Source organism: Melopsittacus undulatus, chromosome 10 (genome assembly GCF_012275295.1).
Source record: "Melopsittacus undulatus isolate bMelUnd1 chromosome 10, bMelUnd1.mat.Z, whole genome shotgun sequence".
Classification (NCBI taxonomy): Eukaryota; Metazoa; Chordata; class Aves; order Psittaciformes; family Psittaculidae; genus Melopsittacus; species Melopsittacus undulatus.
In genome coordinates this window covers 6,438,127-6,453,118 of record NC_047536.1, presented here as the reverse complement: position 1 = coordinate 6,453,118, position 14,992 = coordinate 6,438,127, and the positions used below count along the sequence as shown (strand labels likewise).

At 38.4% G+C, this 14,992-nt stretch overlaps 1 protein-coding gene across 2 annotated transcripts; it reads left to right on the top strand.

Moving 5' to 3' along the window:
- The first annotated feature begins 57 nt into the window (after positions 1-57).
- On the top strand, positions 58-13,181 carry HMMR (hyaluronan mediated motility receptor). Of its 2 annotated transcripts, none has more exons than XM_034067251.1 (18): positions 58-193; positions 1,586-1,684; positions 2,291-2,367; positions 3,165-3,245; positions 3,991-4,179; positions 4,491-4,577; positions 5,113-5,213; positions 5,544-5,618; positions 6,628-6,806; positions 7,583-7,731; positions 8,028-8,242; positions 8,833-8,949; positions 9,687-9,845; positions 10,209-10,361; positions 10,472-10,571; positions 10,798-10,974; positions 11,508-11,670; positions 12,263-13,181. In XM_034067251.1, the coding sequence occupies exons 1-18, from the start codon at positions 148-150 to the stop codon at positions 12,280-12,282; spliced, it is 2,187 nt and encodes a 728-aa protein (XP_033923142.1). In that variant the 5' UTR covers positions 58-147; the 3' UTR covers positions 12,283-13,181. The 2 variants fall into 2 exon arrangements, with proteins under 2 accessions (XP_033923142.1, XP_033923143.1); XM_034067252.1 differs by having other exon boundaries at positions 118-193; positions 1,628-1,684.
- Positions 13,182-14,992: the final 1,811 nt, after the last annotated feature.

Sequence of the window (14,992 nt, the reverse complement as noted above, 5' to 3'; positions counted from 1 at the left end):
CCACACTAGAACAACAAGGCATCTGCCGCGTGCCAGGAGCGCTGATTGGCTGAGCAAGTGAAGGCAGCGGGAGGTGATTGGCTGCCCAGGGCGCGTCGCAGTGTCAGTTGTCCCGTTTGAACGCGGCGGCGCTCGGTTGTGTGTGTCATGGCGTCTCGCAGCGCTGCGCTCTCGCGCTGCAGCCAGCGCTCCGGTACGTGTTCGGCTCGGGGAAGGAGCGTGAGTCCTCTGCGGTGCTGCTGGGAGAGGGGAACTGGGCTGTGGTTACCTTGGGGTGTGCTGGTGTTGCCTTCTCGCTGAGTGGGGAGCTGCCTGTGCCGTGTGCGTGTGCGCTCGCATCGTACCCCAGAAACCAGCAGGGTCCTGGGCTGCGCAGCCAGCAACGTGACCTGCAGGTCGAGGGAGGGGGTTCTTCCCCTCTACTCTGTTCTCATGAGACCTCACTTGGAGTCCTGAGTGCAGTTCTGGTGTCCTCAGCGTCAGAAGTACATGGGACTGTTGGAGCAGGTCCGAAGGAGGACCACGAGGGTGCTAAGAGTCTGGAGCACCTCTGCTACAGAGACACACAGAAAATTCGGGCCGTTGAGCCTGGAGGAGACCCTTATAGCAGCCTTCCAGTACCAGGAGGGGGCCTATGAAGATGCAGTAGAGGGACTCTTTATAAGGGACTGTAGCCACTGTAGGCAGTGGGCTAGAACTAGATGTGTATAAGGTCCTTTCCAACCCAAACCAGTCTATGGTTCTATGTATATATGCATATATCGATACGTATTTACATCTATTTATGTAGTAAGCCAGCGACAAAGCAGGGTTTCATAGCCTTCTGATATCATAGTACAAAACTGCAAAAATACAGAACCAGTCGCAGCTGAAGTACTGCTACTGAGAGCATTTTATAATGTACAGGTTTCTCATGAGTTTTTGGCTATAGCTGAATGCCCCTGCTACTGTCACCCAGTTTCATATAAAACAAAGTTGTTCTCCTTTGCAGAAAGCTGGAGCAAGCAGATAAGTATTTTATTGGGCTTGAGACCATCTGGCTATAACAATAATTGTGTGAAGAGTCTGTAGCCATCTTGGTTTTGTCTGCAGTTTCCCTTAAAATTGTTTAATTTTTAAAAGTATTGGTTTTATAAAGTGTAAGTAATTTGCTACTTTGGAGGATAAGCTTGGTATTCAAGAACATCTACACAATCTCATCTAAACTGGAAGATGTTTAAAAAACCCACAGTTCAGTTTGAAGTTTATTTTTTAGCTTTTTCACAAATTAGCATTAAGATCCTCTAACTCTCTGGGTTGTTTTTTCTTTATGGAAGTTAATGCACTGTTGTCACTAACAAGATGCCTTGCAATATTGTTTATGTAAATTATACTTCCTAATTTTATTAGCAGTGTAACAAATGAACCTTTTCCCTTACTGCATGTGCATATTTCCTTTGTCTTTATGAAGAGGATGTGAAGAACTGATACTCCGGTTCTTTGTCTTCCCTTTTTTTAAGTAGATTTAACTTACATGTTACTTAATTACTTAATTGTGCCATTTACAATTATAATTCTCTGCTGTTTCTGAAAATCTCATTCCTAGCATGTACCCTGATACAACAATCCTGTGATGTTAAATCTTCAGATGGACTGAAGAATTCTCTGTCCTCTGAAACGTGTCAATGGGTTAGGAAGCAAAAAAGTAAGTAGTCATAAAAGTTGCACAGAACTTAATGGTACAATATCTTTGAATAACTGTTTGTGCTTTCATGCTGCTACTGCTCTGCTCTTGTTTGGAAAATGGTTTATGTTTTAAGGGCTCACTGCCTGCTCAAGGGGACAGCTGCTGTTAAAATGTCTGACTGAATCTTCCAAAACAAGCTTTATGTGTGATTCCTGTTAATTACTGAGACATCTGGGGATCAAATAAATTAGTTAACTACCTTATGAACCTTGAATATAGTGATAACTTCACAGGGTTTTTGTATATCAATGTTCTTCAGTTGAAAATTGACAGCATAGCTCTGGATTGGCAGGGGGGGTAAAATTTGGCAGAAGCCGTATTCTCAAAACTGTCATCTGGTAGTGTCTCTCTAAAATCTGTCAAGTGCCTGTGTGGCTAATACTGAACTTCCTGACTGCAGTAAAAAGACAGCTGGCATTGGGTTGTAAGGTAGATAGTCCTTAATAATAGGGTGTCATTTTTCCTTTTGTATAAAAAGACAAATAACTTTTAGTTTGATTAAATTTCACTCCCTGTGCATGCATGCCCTCTTCCTTCATCATTCTTTTCTGCATCCTTCTGTAGGTGACACAAATTTGAGCAATGAGAAGAGTGCACCTACCCCTGTAACTGTCAGGAGGCTCACATCTCTTGGATCAACAGTAAGATTCCCCTGTAGTGTCTGTAGCACTGTTAAATTCCAGCTAAACCTCACTGTTACTGGTTAAATCACTTAGCACCTTTATACAATTACTATTAACTGAGCAAACTATGAAATTCATTATTGTGCCTGCACTCCTTAATAACTAAGTAGGGAAAATGAAATTGCAGCATCTTTGGGAAGTACATGGTGATTACTTGGGCCTAGAATGGTTTGTTGTCTTTGGTTTTACGATGTGTTAGTTTTTTGCCTCTTGCTCACTATATAATGACAGTGTGGCTGTTGGGACTTTTTTTCTTTTAAGACTGTTGTGGTTTTGTGTCTGCTTTAATATCATGGACAGGGCAAAGTAGAAAGCTAGTGGTGAAAGGAAGTTCTTAGTGCAGTGTGTGAGGATAATTATTTTAGGATATATAGTTCAATGAGTTGAAAAAATTGTAAGCCTGACTTACTGATTTAGTTTACTAGAACTCATGCAGGATGAAATTCTGTAAAAAAACTGGTGGTTAAATGATTGAATTGGCTTTTATGGAGGTGCTAATGTCTCAAACTTTATCAGTCTTCTTCCTGGAACAATGGTGATGAGCTGTCTATTCATAGTAATGCTTATCAGAAAGCACAATGATAAAACCCATCCTAACCTGACAATTGCCTTCCCAATTTGTGGGAGAGAGGTTAGGTTTTTATTTTGTGTGTGTCTCTTTAATAGTATTGTCTATATGAAGGCATTTAACTGTGGTGTTAAACTGATTTCTAACTGCTTACTAGTTTAACCTTTCTAATGCATGTTTTCAAAAGCCTGCTAATGGGACTCTGAAGCCTAAAAGAGATGCTCTCCTTATCAAAGAGAAAAAGAAACAGAAGACATTAGAGAAGGAGGTATGAATACATTACATGAGTGCAATCCTGTAATGTTTCTCATTTACTATACTTAAAAAATACAAGCTGGTAAAATTAGCCTCTTTTACTTTACAAAACATACAGGTAGTTTGCAAACAGCTTTGTGCAGAGTAGAGATCAAATGCTCTGATATGTAGAAAGCGTTGGATTTGCTAATACAATTACATTAATTTCTATTGCTTGTGATCAGCTATGTAGCCAGTCTCTGTTTGTTTTTAAAAGAGAATAGAGTCCTATGTTCTCTAACCCATAAAGGTTCTCTTTTATTTAACAACTTTTTGCTGAGCTTTCTGCTCAGTAATTGACATAATTTTAATGTTTCAGAGGCAGCTGGCTTTTCCTTACCACACTTCTGTGTGCTGATGTATGCCTTGTGTGTCTGAAATGTCACATTCTGTTTATCCATTCCACAGCCAAAGAGGAGAGTTGGCTTCTGTTGCAACTTGAAGCTAAGACTATTCTGAATTGAACATGTTGTACTGAATCAGTAGCATAAAAAAGTGAAATACTAAGACTGCAAGTCTGTCCTATATAATATTAGTGAATCATGGAGGTTTTGTTATCTCCTTTTCTGCGAATGACAGAGTTAAAGATACATATTCTGAATGAATGTTTATACAGTTTGGATACTCAAGCCTATCCAAGAAAACCACAGGCATAAAGTAATGATGTTATTTGAAAAGAATAATAGTAGGAAACAAAGAAAATGCCTCTTTTGTTTTAGATTCGTGCATTAGTGAGGGAGCGTGGAGAGCAGGATAAAAAACTTCAGGCTCTGGGTGAGGATTTTGCTAAGAATGAAGCAAAGCTGAGTGCTGCAGTTCAGGAGAAAACATCTCTCTTGGCAAATGTTGCATGCCTGAAAAAACAGCTTTTGGAACTAAGAAGAACCAACGAACTGCTAAAGTCAAAGGTATTCAAACAAGCAAGCACATATTTGCTTTGACTTTGTTGTCGTTAAGCTCCCTGGGCAAAAAGAAACTTCAGTTGCTGATCAGCATCTATTTTGACATGCCTTTCACTAGCAGAGACAGAGCATGTCTGGTCTGGGATCTTGTGTGCTGCTGTCTAAAGGCAGAACAGGACCTGCTAACATGCTAACATCTGTCCTAGTGATGGGTAGAGATAAGTGTTGTGGGTTGGACAGGGGTATCTTTAAAGCATTGTGTACAAAACTCAGATGAAAGGATTAGGCTTATTGGTTTTATATTCCTCTCTAATAAGCTGTCTGAAGATGGCACGCAGAAGAAAATGAGCAGCCTATGCCTGGAGTTAATGAAGCTCAGAAACCAGAGGGATGCTAAGGAAAAGGTATGGCCATTTGCACAGCACAGGATAGTAATTCTGAGCTGTTCAGGAAGAGTTAATGAAGGGCTTTGCACAGAACTGCAGATCATGTGTTGTTTCTGTCCTCAGCCTGGTAGTTTCTGTGAAGTGAAAGCAGAGAAAGATAAAACACCAAATGTTCTTGATTTTTACTGTTGATGTGCACAGTAGATCTGCATTCAACTAAAGAAACCTAGAAATACCTCTGTTAGAATATCAGTCTGTTGGTTGCACTGCTGGTTTCCTCAAAAACCAGTGGTCCTAAATATAGTTTGAAGCTCTTACCTATGGTTTGTTTAGGTTTTGTTGGGGGATGGTGGTAGTATTTACAAATGGCTGGTATCTTTAGAAAGGGATAATTTGAATTGCATTTAGCATATAACAAGTGCTATCATTAAATTGTAGCTGTGACTTAATTTCTCTTTACTATTGTCTCTTAGACAATGGATTATTTAATTTTTTTACTAAATCTTTTTGATACTAATATTTGTTGAGTTTTTTTTTCTTTGTTTTTTCTAAGACTGCACTTGCAAAGCAGGAAGACATGGAAATGAAGCTGCAGGAAGTGCAAAGGAATCTAGAGCATTCACAAGGAAAAGTAGCACAGTTGCAAGAAAAACTGTAAGTAGTAAGGAATGGAAGTGACTGAGGGAACAAATGGTAATTTGTCTAGCTAATGCAACTGTCCTAGCTTACTTGCTTCTGGTAGAATATGGCTCAGCTTCCCTGCTGCAATGAGAAAACTAAATGGATCAAGTATCAAAAGAGGGTAGAATCACATCTTAGAGCCAAAATCAGTTATTCAGCCAAACTGGATAATGAAAAAAAATATATAGTATTATAGGTTGTGATTCAATTATTCATTTCTACTTGCTTATCTGTAAATAAACAGCTTCCAAGTAGCTCTGAATTTGTTTAAATACATCCATCATGAAAACTTCCTGGTTTTAGGTCTGCTACTGAGAAAGAGAAAGTTGAAGAAAAGTCAGACACTGAAAAACTTCTGGAATATGTCACAGAGCTCAGGTAATAACAAACTGCTCTTGAGTTGGACTGGGTAAGTTAAGAGGCCATAAAACTAAGCCTCACTTACGGACTAGTGAATTAGAGCCTTGGCAGCAATTCTGTTTAACAGCATTAAAACGGGGGGGGGGAAAGGGAATCAAATATTTTTTCCACACAATGGGTAAGAGTAATAATGTTAGTTTTATTTCTAAATGTCTCTGTGCTCTTCTTGGTTAAGCAGTAATATTGGAAGAGTTCTGTATCAGGGTCTTGAAATCCTGGTTTTAGCCTGAGTCATTTGTACACAAATCAAGCTGAACCCTTTTCCTCAAAGGTACTGACAGTAAAATCTTTTAGCCCTTACTTGTAAAACAATTTACAGCAGGGGGTAATAAACCCCCCAATCTTGGCTTGCATAATACTCTGATTTGCATTTACAAATTATGACTAATTATGTATGCATGAGCATCAGTCTGATTCTAAAAATCGCTACTCTAGTGCTCTGTAACTGATTGAAACTCTCATCAGTCTTCACAGTAGTGTGTCCCTAGCTCAGAACATGGTAAAAATACAGAAGTATTTAAGTATTTAACTATTTCAGTCTTCGCCTCTCCTTCCCCAGTCAATTTACTCACTAAGAGACACTTTAGTAACTGCCTGTGTGTATTAAGACTGCTTATTCTTGTAAAATCTGTTTTATGAATGTGTATGCTTTTCTATAAAAATTCAGCTTTGTGAAAACCTGGATATAGCAGTCATCTATAATTCAATTATGGTAACTAATAATGTTTTAATCAGACCTTTATATTTATGTGATTGTATAAGTTTCTTTTAGAACAAAACATCACTGTTGAGAGAAATTGCTTTTTAATTAACCTGTCTTAATGTGCAAAAATTTGTGTCTGGGAAAGCAGGGGAAGGCAGTTTTCCTGTTCGAAACCAACAGTCCTAAATGTTTGTTATTTGTGCTGAAGAGTTAAGTTTCCCAGCAAAATTTAGTGGTAACAAGTACCTGAATTTTCTCCTGCAGTAGGGTTGCAGAAACAGTTGAGAAATACAAACTAGATGTTGCCCAGATGGAGGAGACAGTGATAAAGAAAGACCAAGATATTGAGATCCTGAGGGCTACCCTCAAAACTAAAGAGGAAGAATCTTTTAAACTGATACAGGAACTTAATGATAGGTGTCAACTGCTTCAACAAGAAAAAGGTAATTGTTACTGTTTGTATGCTGTCAGCATATGTGGGATCACTGACATGTTTTAAAGCATCTCAAATAGGTCTGTTCTAAAATATCAACTTAGACTTATTTGTTCCAAGTTACCTCTCTGAGCTCCAGCTGAAAACAGCTAGGTATATCTCTACCAATATGGAAACCACCTTGAATCTGACATCTTCTAAGTCTATATTTGTATTTCTCTGAAGGGTTACTAAGGTATGTAGTATAGAATAAAAAACATTACATAGTATAAATGGCTTTAATCTGAATTACTCGTTCCTTACTATTCATTCAGGAGCAGTATGATACTGTCTCAATTCACTGTTACAAGCATGTGCACAAGTTCATTGAGATACTGGAAATGTGTCTAGGATTCCTTTGTCACCTCTTTTTCTCTCTTTGCCCCAAACCCAGCAATTTTGCAGCCTGAGACTGGTACGCAGTTCTCTGTACCTGTTGGGTTGTCTGTGTTAGCATTATGTGGAAGAAGCTATGAGGAAATGAGTTAGTTGTTTTCCCCCCCATACTGCTGTTCTGATGAAGGCTTGATCCAAAGATTCCTGCTGTTAAAATAATTTTAAAGTGGTGTACTTTCAGCTGATTTTTGAGGGTTTCCAGATGGGTTAAAGATGAGGGTTTGTTTTGTTTGGGTTTTTTTTTCCTTGCCTAACAAACTTTAAATCTAGAATGGAAGTATTATAAAGATGTTGTAGTTCTTTGAAGATGGAGAAAGGAATTTGTGTTATATTGACAATTCCTTTATCCAGAGAAAGAATTGTTGGAGATCAGAGGAAAATTCCAAAGTATGAATGCTGAAATAGACGATTTGAAGAAAAAAATTCGTTTTGAAGAACAAGAACACCAAAAACTCCTTCAGAAACATGAGGAAATAGTCTCTCAGCTGAAGCAAGAGAAGGTAAATACAGGCTATAAAGTAGTTTTAAAATGCTCTAATCCACGTGACTGGCACAAAAGGTTCCAATTTTGCCTACATGTGAGATTGCTGTATGGTCTAATCTATGGCATGTTAAGTGGGTGCTGCCTAGCAGAAAGTGTGGTCCAATAGCTTTAAGAATCATAGCTGGTATGGTGGGTGTTTTAGTTCTTCCTGTAGAATTGACCTTATGCTTCAAAGTTTGAATGCTGCAAAACAGCTTTTAATATCTGGAAAAGTACTGGTAGCTTTAAAATCTGTGGTACTCTGGCATGCAGGAGTCATCTGCATCAATGCACCAGAAGTTACTAGAGTTTCAAGATGAGGTAACAAATGAGAGACGTCTTCTTGAAGAAGAGCTGAATGATACTATGAATGAGCTGAACAAATTGCATGCTCAGGAGAAGAAAGCTGGAAAGTTGGTGAAGCGGTTGGAGCAAGAAATCAAATCTCAAGCTCTTCAACTTTCACAGATGGAAGTAAAGCTGAAAGGGTTTGTGAAATGAACTTCCTAATTCTAAGCATCTGAAAGGAAAAAATACTAATAGTGTAAACAAAGCTACTAAGCTTAATTCAGGTTTTAGAGACGTGAACAGATCTTGACTTATTTCTTCTTGTTTGTTGATTATTCATAGTGATCAGGCCAAATAACCATCAATAATTACTTGAATCAGTTTTATATGGTCTTAATTTAGTACAATATAATCAGCGTGCTGAGACTTGCTTGAAATGCCAGTACTGTAGTAATATGATGTTGCTGTGAAGGGTAAGCTACGTGCATGTCATTGGATGCTTCTACCCTGAAAAAGGCAATGACTAGGAAAGATTTTCAAGCAAGCTTTTTATTTGTAAATATACTGAAAGTCTGCTGTTACGTGTTCAATTTATGCTGTACTTACCATGGGAAATAAGGCAGGGGAGATAGTTAAATCTGCTGTGAAAATGGTGCTTTATTTCAAGTTGTGGCAGAGAAGTTACTAGGTTGTCACAATTTACTGCTGCCACTGCAAGCCTTCTGTAACTGGTAACAGCATTGTTTAGACATACTTATCTCCATCATGGAATGATTAACTTTTATTTCAGGAAGAATGCTGAGTTGGAGCAAATCAATGAAATGCACAGCAAAGCTGTTCTGCAAATCCAGGAAGAGCAGAGCAATACACTGCGTAAACTTGGAGAGACTGTTGCTGAGTTTGAAAGGTATTTGAGTCTCATTAAGTTCTAGGACAGGGATTATCTTTTAAGATTACAATAAAATTGGCTGTTTATTCATATGCTATGAGACTTAACACTGTGTATGAGCATTGGTACAGCATTAGAGCAGAGGACTTTGGAGTATTTGATGTCATTAAGAAATTGATGCCTTTTGAGTACTAGTCAAGTGTAACAACATCCTTGCTGTCTAGTACAGGAAACTGGATGCTTCTTCCAAAGTGTAACCAATTAAAATACTCTAGTGCTCTTGAATCTCAGAGCTGTAACTAGTGATGGTCTTCTCTTTGCCTAAAATATCTTGCAAAAAGACTTCCTAAGTAGGCTTGAAATTTACATGGAATTGTTATTATTTTTCTAAGGTTCTTGCAGATCCTTCCTCTCACAATATCCAGGTTGTGGAAGCATTTAAAAAGTGATACTGTTATTGCTAAGTATGCAAGGCACCCATGAAGAATCCAGTGGGGTATTTGCCAATGCAAGCTGCAGATAGCAGGTCTTTTGGTGTTTAAAATAAGCTTCAGATACAGCAGGTCTTTGGTATTTTACAGCATCTACCAAAATATGAGAATAGCTGTATTGCAGAACTTGTTGCAATATTACTACTTGTGGCTTTATGGAAATACGTTGGATTTTTTTATAACTTTAAGAGATTATAAAGTCTATTGTACTTGTTAGTATGAGCTTTTGTAAGGCCTAAAGTCACACGATTCTTCTTATACTAGTTACAAGAAAACAACAGCTGAAGAAATAAGTGGTCTTAAGGCAGAGAATACTTCTTTGCAAGAAGAGGTTGCCAGCCTAAAAAAAGTAGGCCAAGATAATCTACAGCTGCTTCAAGAAGCAGAAAACACTAAGAACAAAGCAAAAGAAGAATGTGCAAGGTACTATTCAGACAAATTTTTCTTTAGGATAAAGAATGCCAACTAGGGCTTCCCTTCCTAACTAGAAGTTAATATGGTGCTCCACTAGATAAAATCAGTATTTGGTGTAACCTTACATTTCTTCCTTTTCTCTGTTTGGAGGGTTGAAAATATTGACAGCCAAAATTCATTAAGCTCATATGCATCAGAAAACCGGTCTGTTTTGTATGTTCTGTCTGTTTCTATACTGTTCTTTTGAAGCACTGTTTGTGCTAATCTTTCAGGTCTCCTAACGGCTTTTCAGTAGTGGGTACTTGTGGTTTCAGATTTTGAGTAGTGTAAATAAATAAAGGGCTTATTAAAGATGGATAATATTTTCCTCAGGATGCTGTTAGACATCCAGACAAAGCTTGCACTAAAAGAAGCAGAAACGGAGAGAACAAAAGAGTCTTGCCTTGCACAAATGACTAAACTTCAGGAAAAACTAGATGAGCAAACCAAAGATCTGAAAAGAAAACTCGAAGTGGAAAGACCAAGGTGACTTTTCTCAAACTGAGCATGCATATTGAAGCACATCAAAGCAACAGTGTGAAGAAGTGCTGAGAGTTAACCATGAACATAATGAAATTCCACTTCTTGCTTTTTAGGGAAACCATAAATGAAGATGTGATTTCTAGCTTAGAAGAAGAGATAAAGACCTGGTGTAATCTGTATGAGGACTTATATAACAAGACAAAGCCTTTTCAGGTGTGTTACCAAGTAGATGTTTTATTATTAACTCTTAAAACTTGTGCAGTTAGCTTAACTTTTAGTCTTAAGAAATAGACAAGCTAAGGCATTTGTCCCATAACCGGTTCCTTCTATCCCTTAAACTAGCTATTCCCCTTCCCAAAACAGTCTCTTTGTAGATTTTGATTCATTAAAAAGCTATGTTTATTTTAAAGATTTCTGAAAGATTCTGTGTGTATTTCAGCAACAACTAGATGCATTTGAAGCAGAGAAGAATGCACTCTTAAATGAGCATGGTGCTGCCCAAGAAGAACTGAATAAGCTAAGTGATGCATATGCTAAACTACTTGGCCACCAGAACCAGAAGCAAAAAATCAAGCATGTTATGAAGTTGAAGGAAGATAATGCGCACCTAAAGCAGGTTTGTGAAATGAAAAGTTAAAAAACTGTAAGCTATTAATTTGCTTGATTGGTTGCTGCTCTAAATATTTATAGACTCATCCTGCGAGCTACTTGTTTTCTGTGATCATAACATTCCTTGCAGGAGCTAGATTAGAACAAACCACCAGCCTCCAGAAACACTGAGAAACTGTTTTAGTTCTGACTGAATATATGACATACAGAAGGATCACCAGTGCAAATAACTACCCCTACTTTTAGCTTGGTTGGTTTTTCTTACCCTTTTGGAGGTTGTAGGCTTAGTGAACCATCTGCTGAGAGCATCACCTGAAAGTTTCAGGCTACCATAGTGCTTAGTGATCTTATACAGCAGTTATACAGTGGTGCTGGTTTCTCTAACACTTGTATATTTGTCTTTCATTTGTTTTTTAATGCTACTAATGATTGTGTATGTATGTTTGTGTTTAGTGTTAGTCAGAAGGTCTGTTTCAGTAAATGAGGAAGCAGGCTTTTCTTAGTTCTCAATCTAACTTCCAAGTATTATGTTTTCTCTAGGATGTCTCAAAACTGCGTGCATTGCTAGCCAAAGAAAAGCAAAGCAATAGAGATCTTCAGGAGCAACTGCATGCTATTCAGGGCATTCGGCGTTTCGATCCTTCTAAAGCTTTTCAGCATGATAGCAAGGAAAATATTCCTCCAAAAACTCCTTTTAGAGAAGGTAAGCTTAGATATTGATGTAACTATGTCTTTGTACCTCTTAAGTTTAACTGAAGAAAGTACAACAGTCTTGCATAGTCTGCTGCCTTCGGGGAAGAGAGGAGAATGGCATCGCATGTTTCACACTAGATGGCAGAGGGCTGCCTCAGCAGGGCACTCCAGTGCCCCAGGTTTGCTGTTGTGCTTTTCAGCTCAGTTTCTCACAACCCAGCCTGAGCAAGTAGTGTGTGGGCTCAGTTCTTCTTCTGTCATACAGCTTAATGTTACCGCTAGTCAGGTGTCAGGCAGTGTCTCCAGCTGCTACCCAGCAGGACCTTTACACTACTGTAGGTGTAAAAGGCTGGCAGATGAATGTGGAGTTAGAGGGAAAGATGCCAAGAACACAGGGGGCACAAAGGAAAGCAGTGGAGGAGGGTGTGGGAGGGAAGAGATCTCAACCAGACCTTCATTACAGTGTATTCCAGAGTCTGAAATTATGGCTTGCCTGGTGTATGAGGTGTCTGCTGGGGGGGAGAAAGGCACTACAAATAATTATTCTATGGGGGTTTGACTATTGCTCCCACCACAACCTTAGTAATGTTCTTCCATTGCAGGTAATAAAAACAAAATTTAGTCTCTTGGTACTAAGAAAAATACCGTAGGTCACCAATAAACTCCATCATGTACTACAGAAGACTTCAAAAGACTACTGTTCAAGGTGAACCTGGATGCAGTATATAATACAACTTAATGGTACTACTACAGAAATGGTCTAAACCTATATATTTTTAGAAAAACTATGCTTGGTTATGTTATTACTGAGAAGCCATGAGCATACAGGTAACTATGTTCCAGGTGCCTGGTAACAACACTGTGCTCTTTAATTCACCGATTCCTGGTTTTGTGTGCTGGAGCTGCTTAGCTTAGTTTAGACAGAGAAACTTAAGAAGAGGTGAATAAGCACTTGAGAGTAAGGATAATGCATTAAATTTAGTGTCATGAATTATGTTTTTTTTATTCTGTCTCATGGTTTTATAATGTTTAATTTTGTTATTTATGGTTGGTTTAATACCAGTGACAGCAATGCTGCCAGGAGACACTTTCTTCTCTGTGGCCCACATAATATAGAACCAGTGTAGAAAACTGGACTGTACAGTTTTGATATTCTTAATGGGATCTATGTTCAGGACATGCTAATTTCAATCCTTGGGCTGGATACTGCAGCTGTTGATCTTCAGAAGAGGATCTGCTACTCAGATGCAGTCAATTTGAGTTTAGGTAAATGTTAGTATACTGATGCTAAGATTAGCATCTTCAGAGAAATGTCTGTTTCCTGAATGCTGAGCTCACTGGACTCCCAGAGGCATAAGTTTGTAGTTGTTGTAACTGATCAATGCTACCTGAAGGGGAATAACAATGGAACTTGTCTTAATGGGGTGGGAGGATCCCTGCCATGTACGCACATTTATTGTACAGACCTTAATTTTGGCAACATGGAAAGAATCTGTTTGCATCTAAACTTTAAGAACATCTCAGCACAATAGAAGTTTTCAATTAAAGAACTTGTTTATTTCTCTCATAAACTGGGGATAAAATCCAAACTCAAATCACAGTGTAATTGACTTAATGTTCTTTGCTCTAGTCTTAAATCTTTGTAAAAAAGCCCAGTGTCAGTCTTGACTCAAAGACTGTGTATTCTGCAATCCTACAGAAATTTAGTGGAACTGTACAATACGTACAACCTGCAATTCCCTTATCCACTCATTTCCTGTGAGTTTCTCTTAATACACAAGTAAGTACTGGCACTCAAGTGAAATGTAGAACTCTGTGTTCTTGATATTGTACCTACTAATACCCTGCACATGGATGCTGCAGAGGCAGTACATAAAGCTTGATGTGTTGGAGATACCGCCATTTATACTGACATTATGGGCTTACAAAGGATTGATAATACGTGGGAAATGAGGTACCAAAAACATGTATTAAGACCAGGGAAAGAAATTGCTAGGTTTCGTCTGTTACTGCCATCATAGTGTGTGCTGGATTACTTGAACAAGGATGAGGATTAACTGAAGGTGCTTGAATTGAGGAATTTAGTGTTCAATTTAGCAGCTTTTTTAAGTGTTGAAAGGTGTATTTTAGTAAGATCTCCGAAAGCATTTAATACTGGAGTTCTCCTTGTGGGGAAAAATATGGAAGTTTTCTTGTCTGAAAGATGAGAGGGAGTAAAAGAAAATTGTAGAGTAAATGTGTGTTAGCCTGTCTCACTGGATGAGACCATGGTTGTATTAGAAACCCTGAGGTTACATGCTGGTTGGTGCATGTGAATTGAGCCACCAAAGTGCCTGGTGAGCAAGGGGGTGGCAAGGGACACATTAGTGAACAATTGAAAATGCAGTAGGTGACACTCCACAGCTCCTACAGTATTCTCACAAGATGACATTATTTCATGTATGGCTGCTGGAGTTGCGCACTTTCTGTGCTGTTCTACTTCCATGGGGAGTTTTGAGACAAAAATCTGTTCACAAATCAGAATGTTGAAGTCTGAAAAGCCTTCATGCCAAAAAGTGAGACAACCTTAGTTTAATATAGTTTTAAAAATGTAAATGAGCCTTTTATTTCAAGAGAGATTAGGGCAAGCAAATATTAACAGAAGCTTCCACAAAACTCAAAACATGGCAATGGGGAAAGTACAGTTGTGTTTTTTTTTAACTGAACCTTGATTTCTGTTTGAAATGTCCTGCATTAAGTTAGCAAGAGTTTGTCAGAGGGTGAAAGTATATGGAGTGAAGCAAAACACTGCATATATCACAAGACTGTACTTTTATGATGACTACAAATTGTTTTCATACAAGCCTTCATTAAAACCTTCTATCTTAACTGGCAGTGCCATTTAAATTCTTTTTTAAGCTTCTGAGAGCATGCTTATGTTGACAAGAGTAGGTCACTCCAGCAACTAATTATGCTAGCCTTACAGCAATGTCAGGTTCTGGTTTAGCTTTAAAAGGTACCTAAACAATATAGAGCAGACCGGGGAGAAATACAGAACTGAAGGAGAGATCTTGAGTGCTTTGTGTCAACTTGAAGTGGTTTACCAGTTTCATGCAGATATGGAATACCTGTTAAAATCTGAAACCTTGATACTGGTACATCACATGTGATACTCTGAGGTATTCACTGCAAGAATCAACTACTTGCATTTTGTGGAACATACTTTTTAATTTAAAAGACACTAATTTAGCAAGAAATTATTTCTGTCTCACTGCATTGCAGCAAGGTTGCAGTGGGTTTAAATGTGAAAGGAAGAGTTGTGAGACTCCTCAACCCAGGTGACCTAATGAGAG

What these genes read in the sequence shown, in the direction of transcription:
- HMMR (XM_034067251.1), top strand. Translation starts at nt 148, where the DNA reads ATGGCGTCTCGCAGCGCTGCGCTCTCGCGCTGCAGCCAGCGCTCCG. An exon ending in CTCGAAGTGGAAAGACCAAG is followed by an intron (nt 10,362 to 10,471) that starts GTGACTTTTCTC and finishes CTTGCTTTTTAG; the next exon opens with GGAAACCATAAATGAAGATG. An exon ending in ATAATGCGCACCTAAAGCAG is followed by an intron (nt 10,975 to 11,507) that starts GTTTGTGAAATG and finishes TGTTTTCTCTAG; the next exon opens with GATGTCTCAAAACTGCGTGC.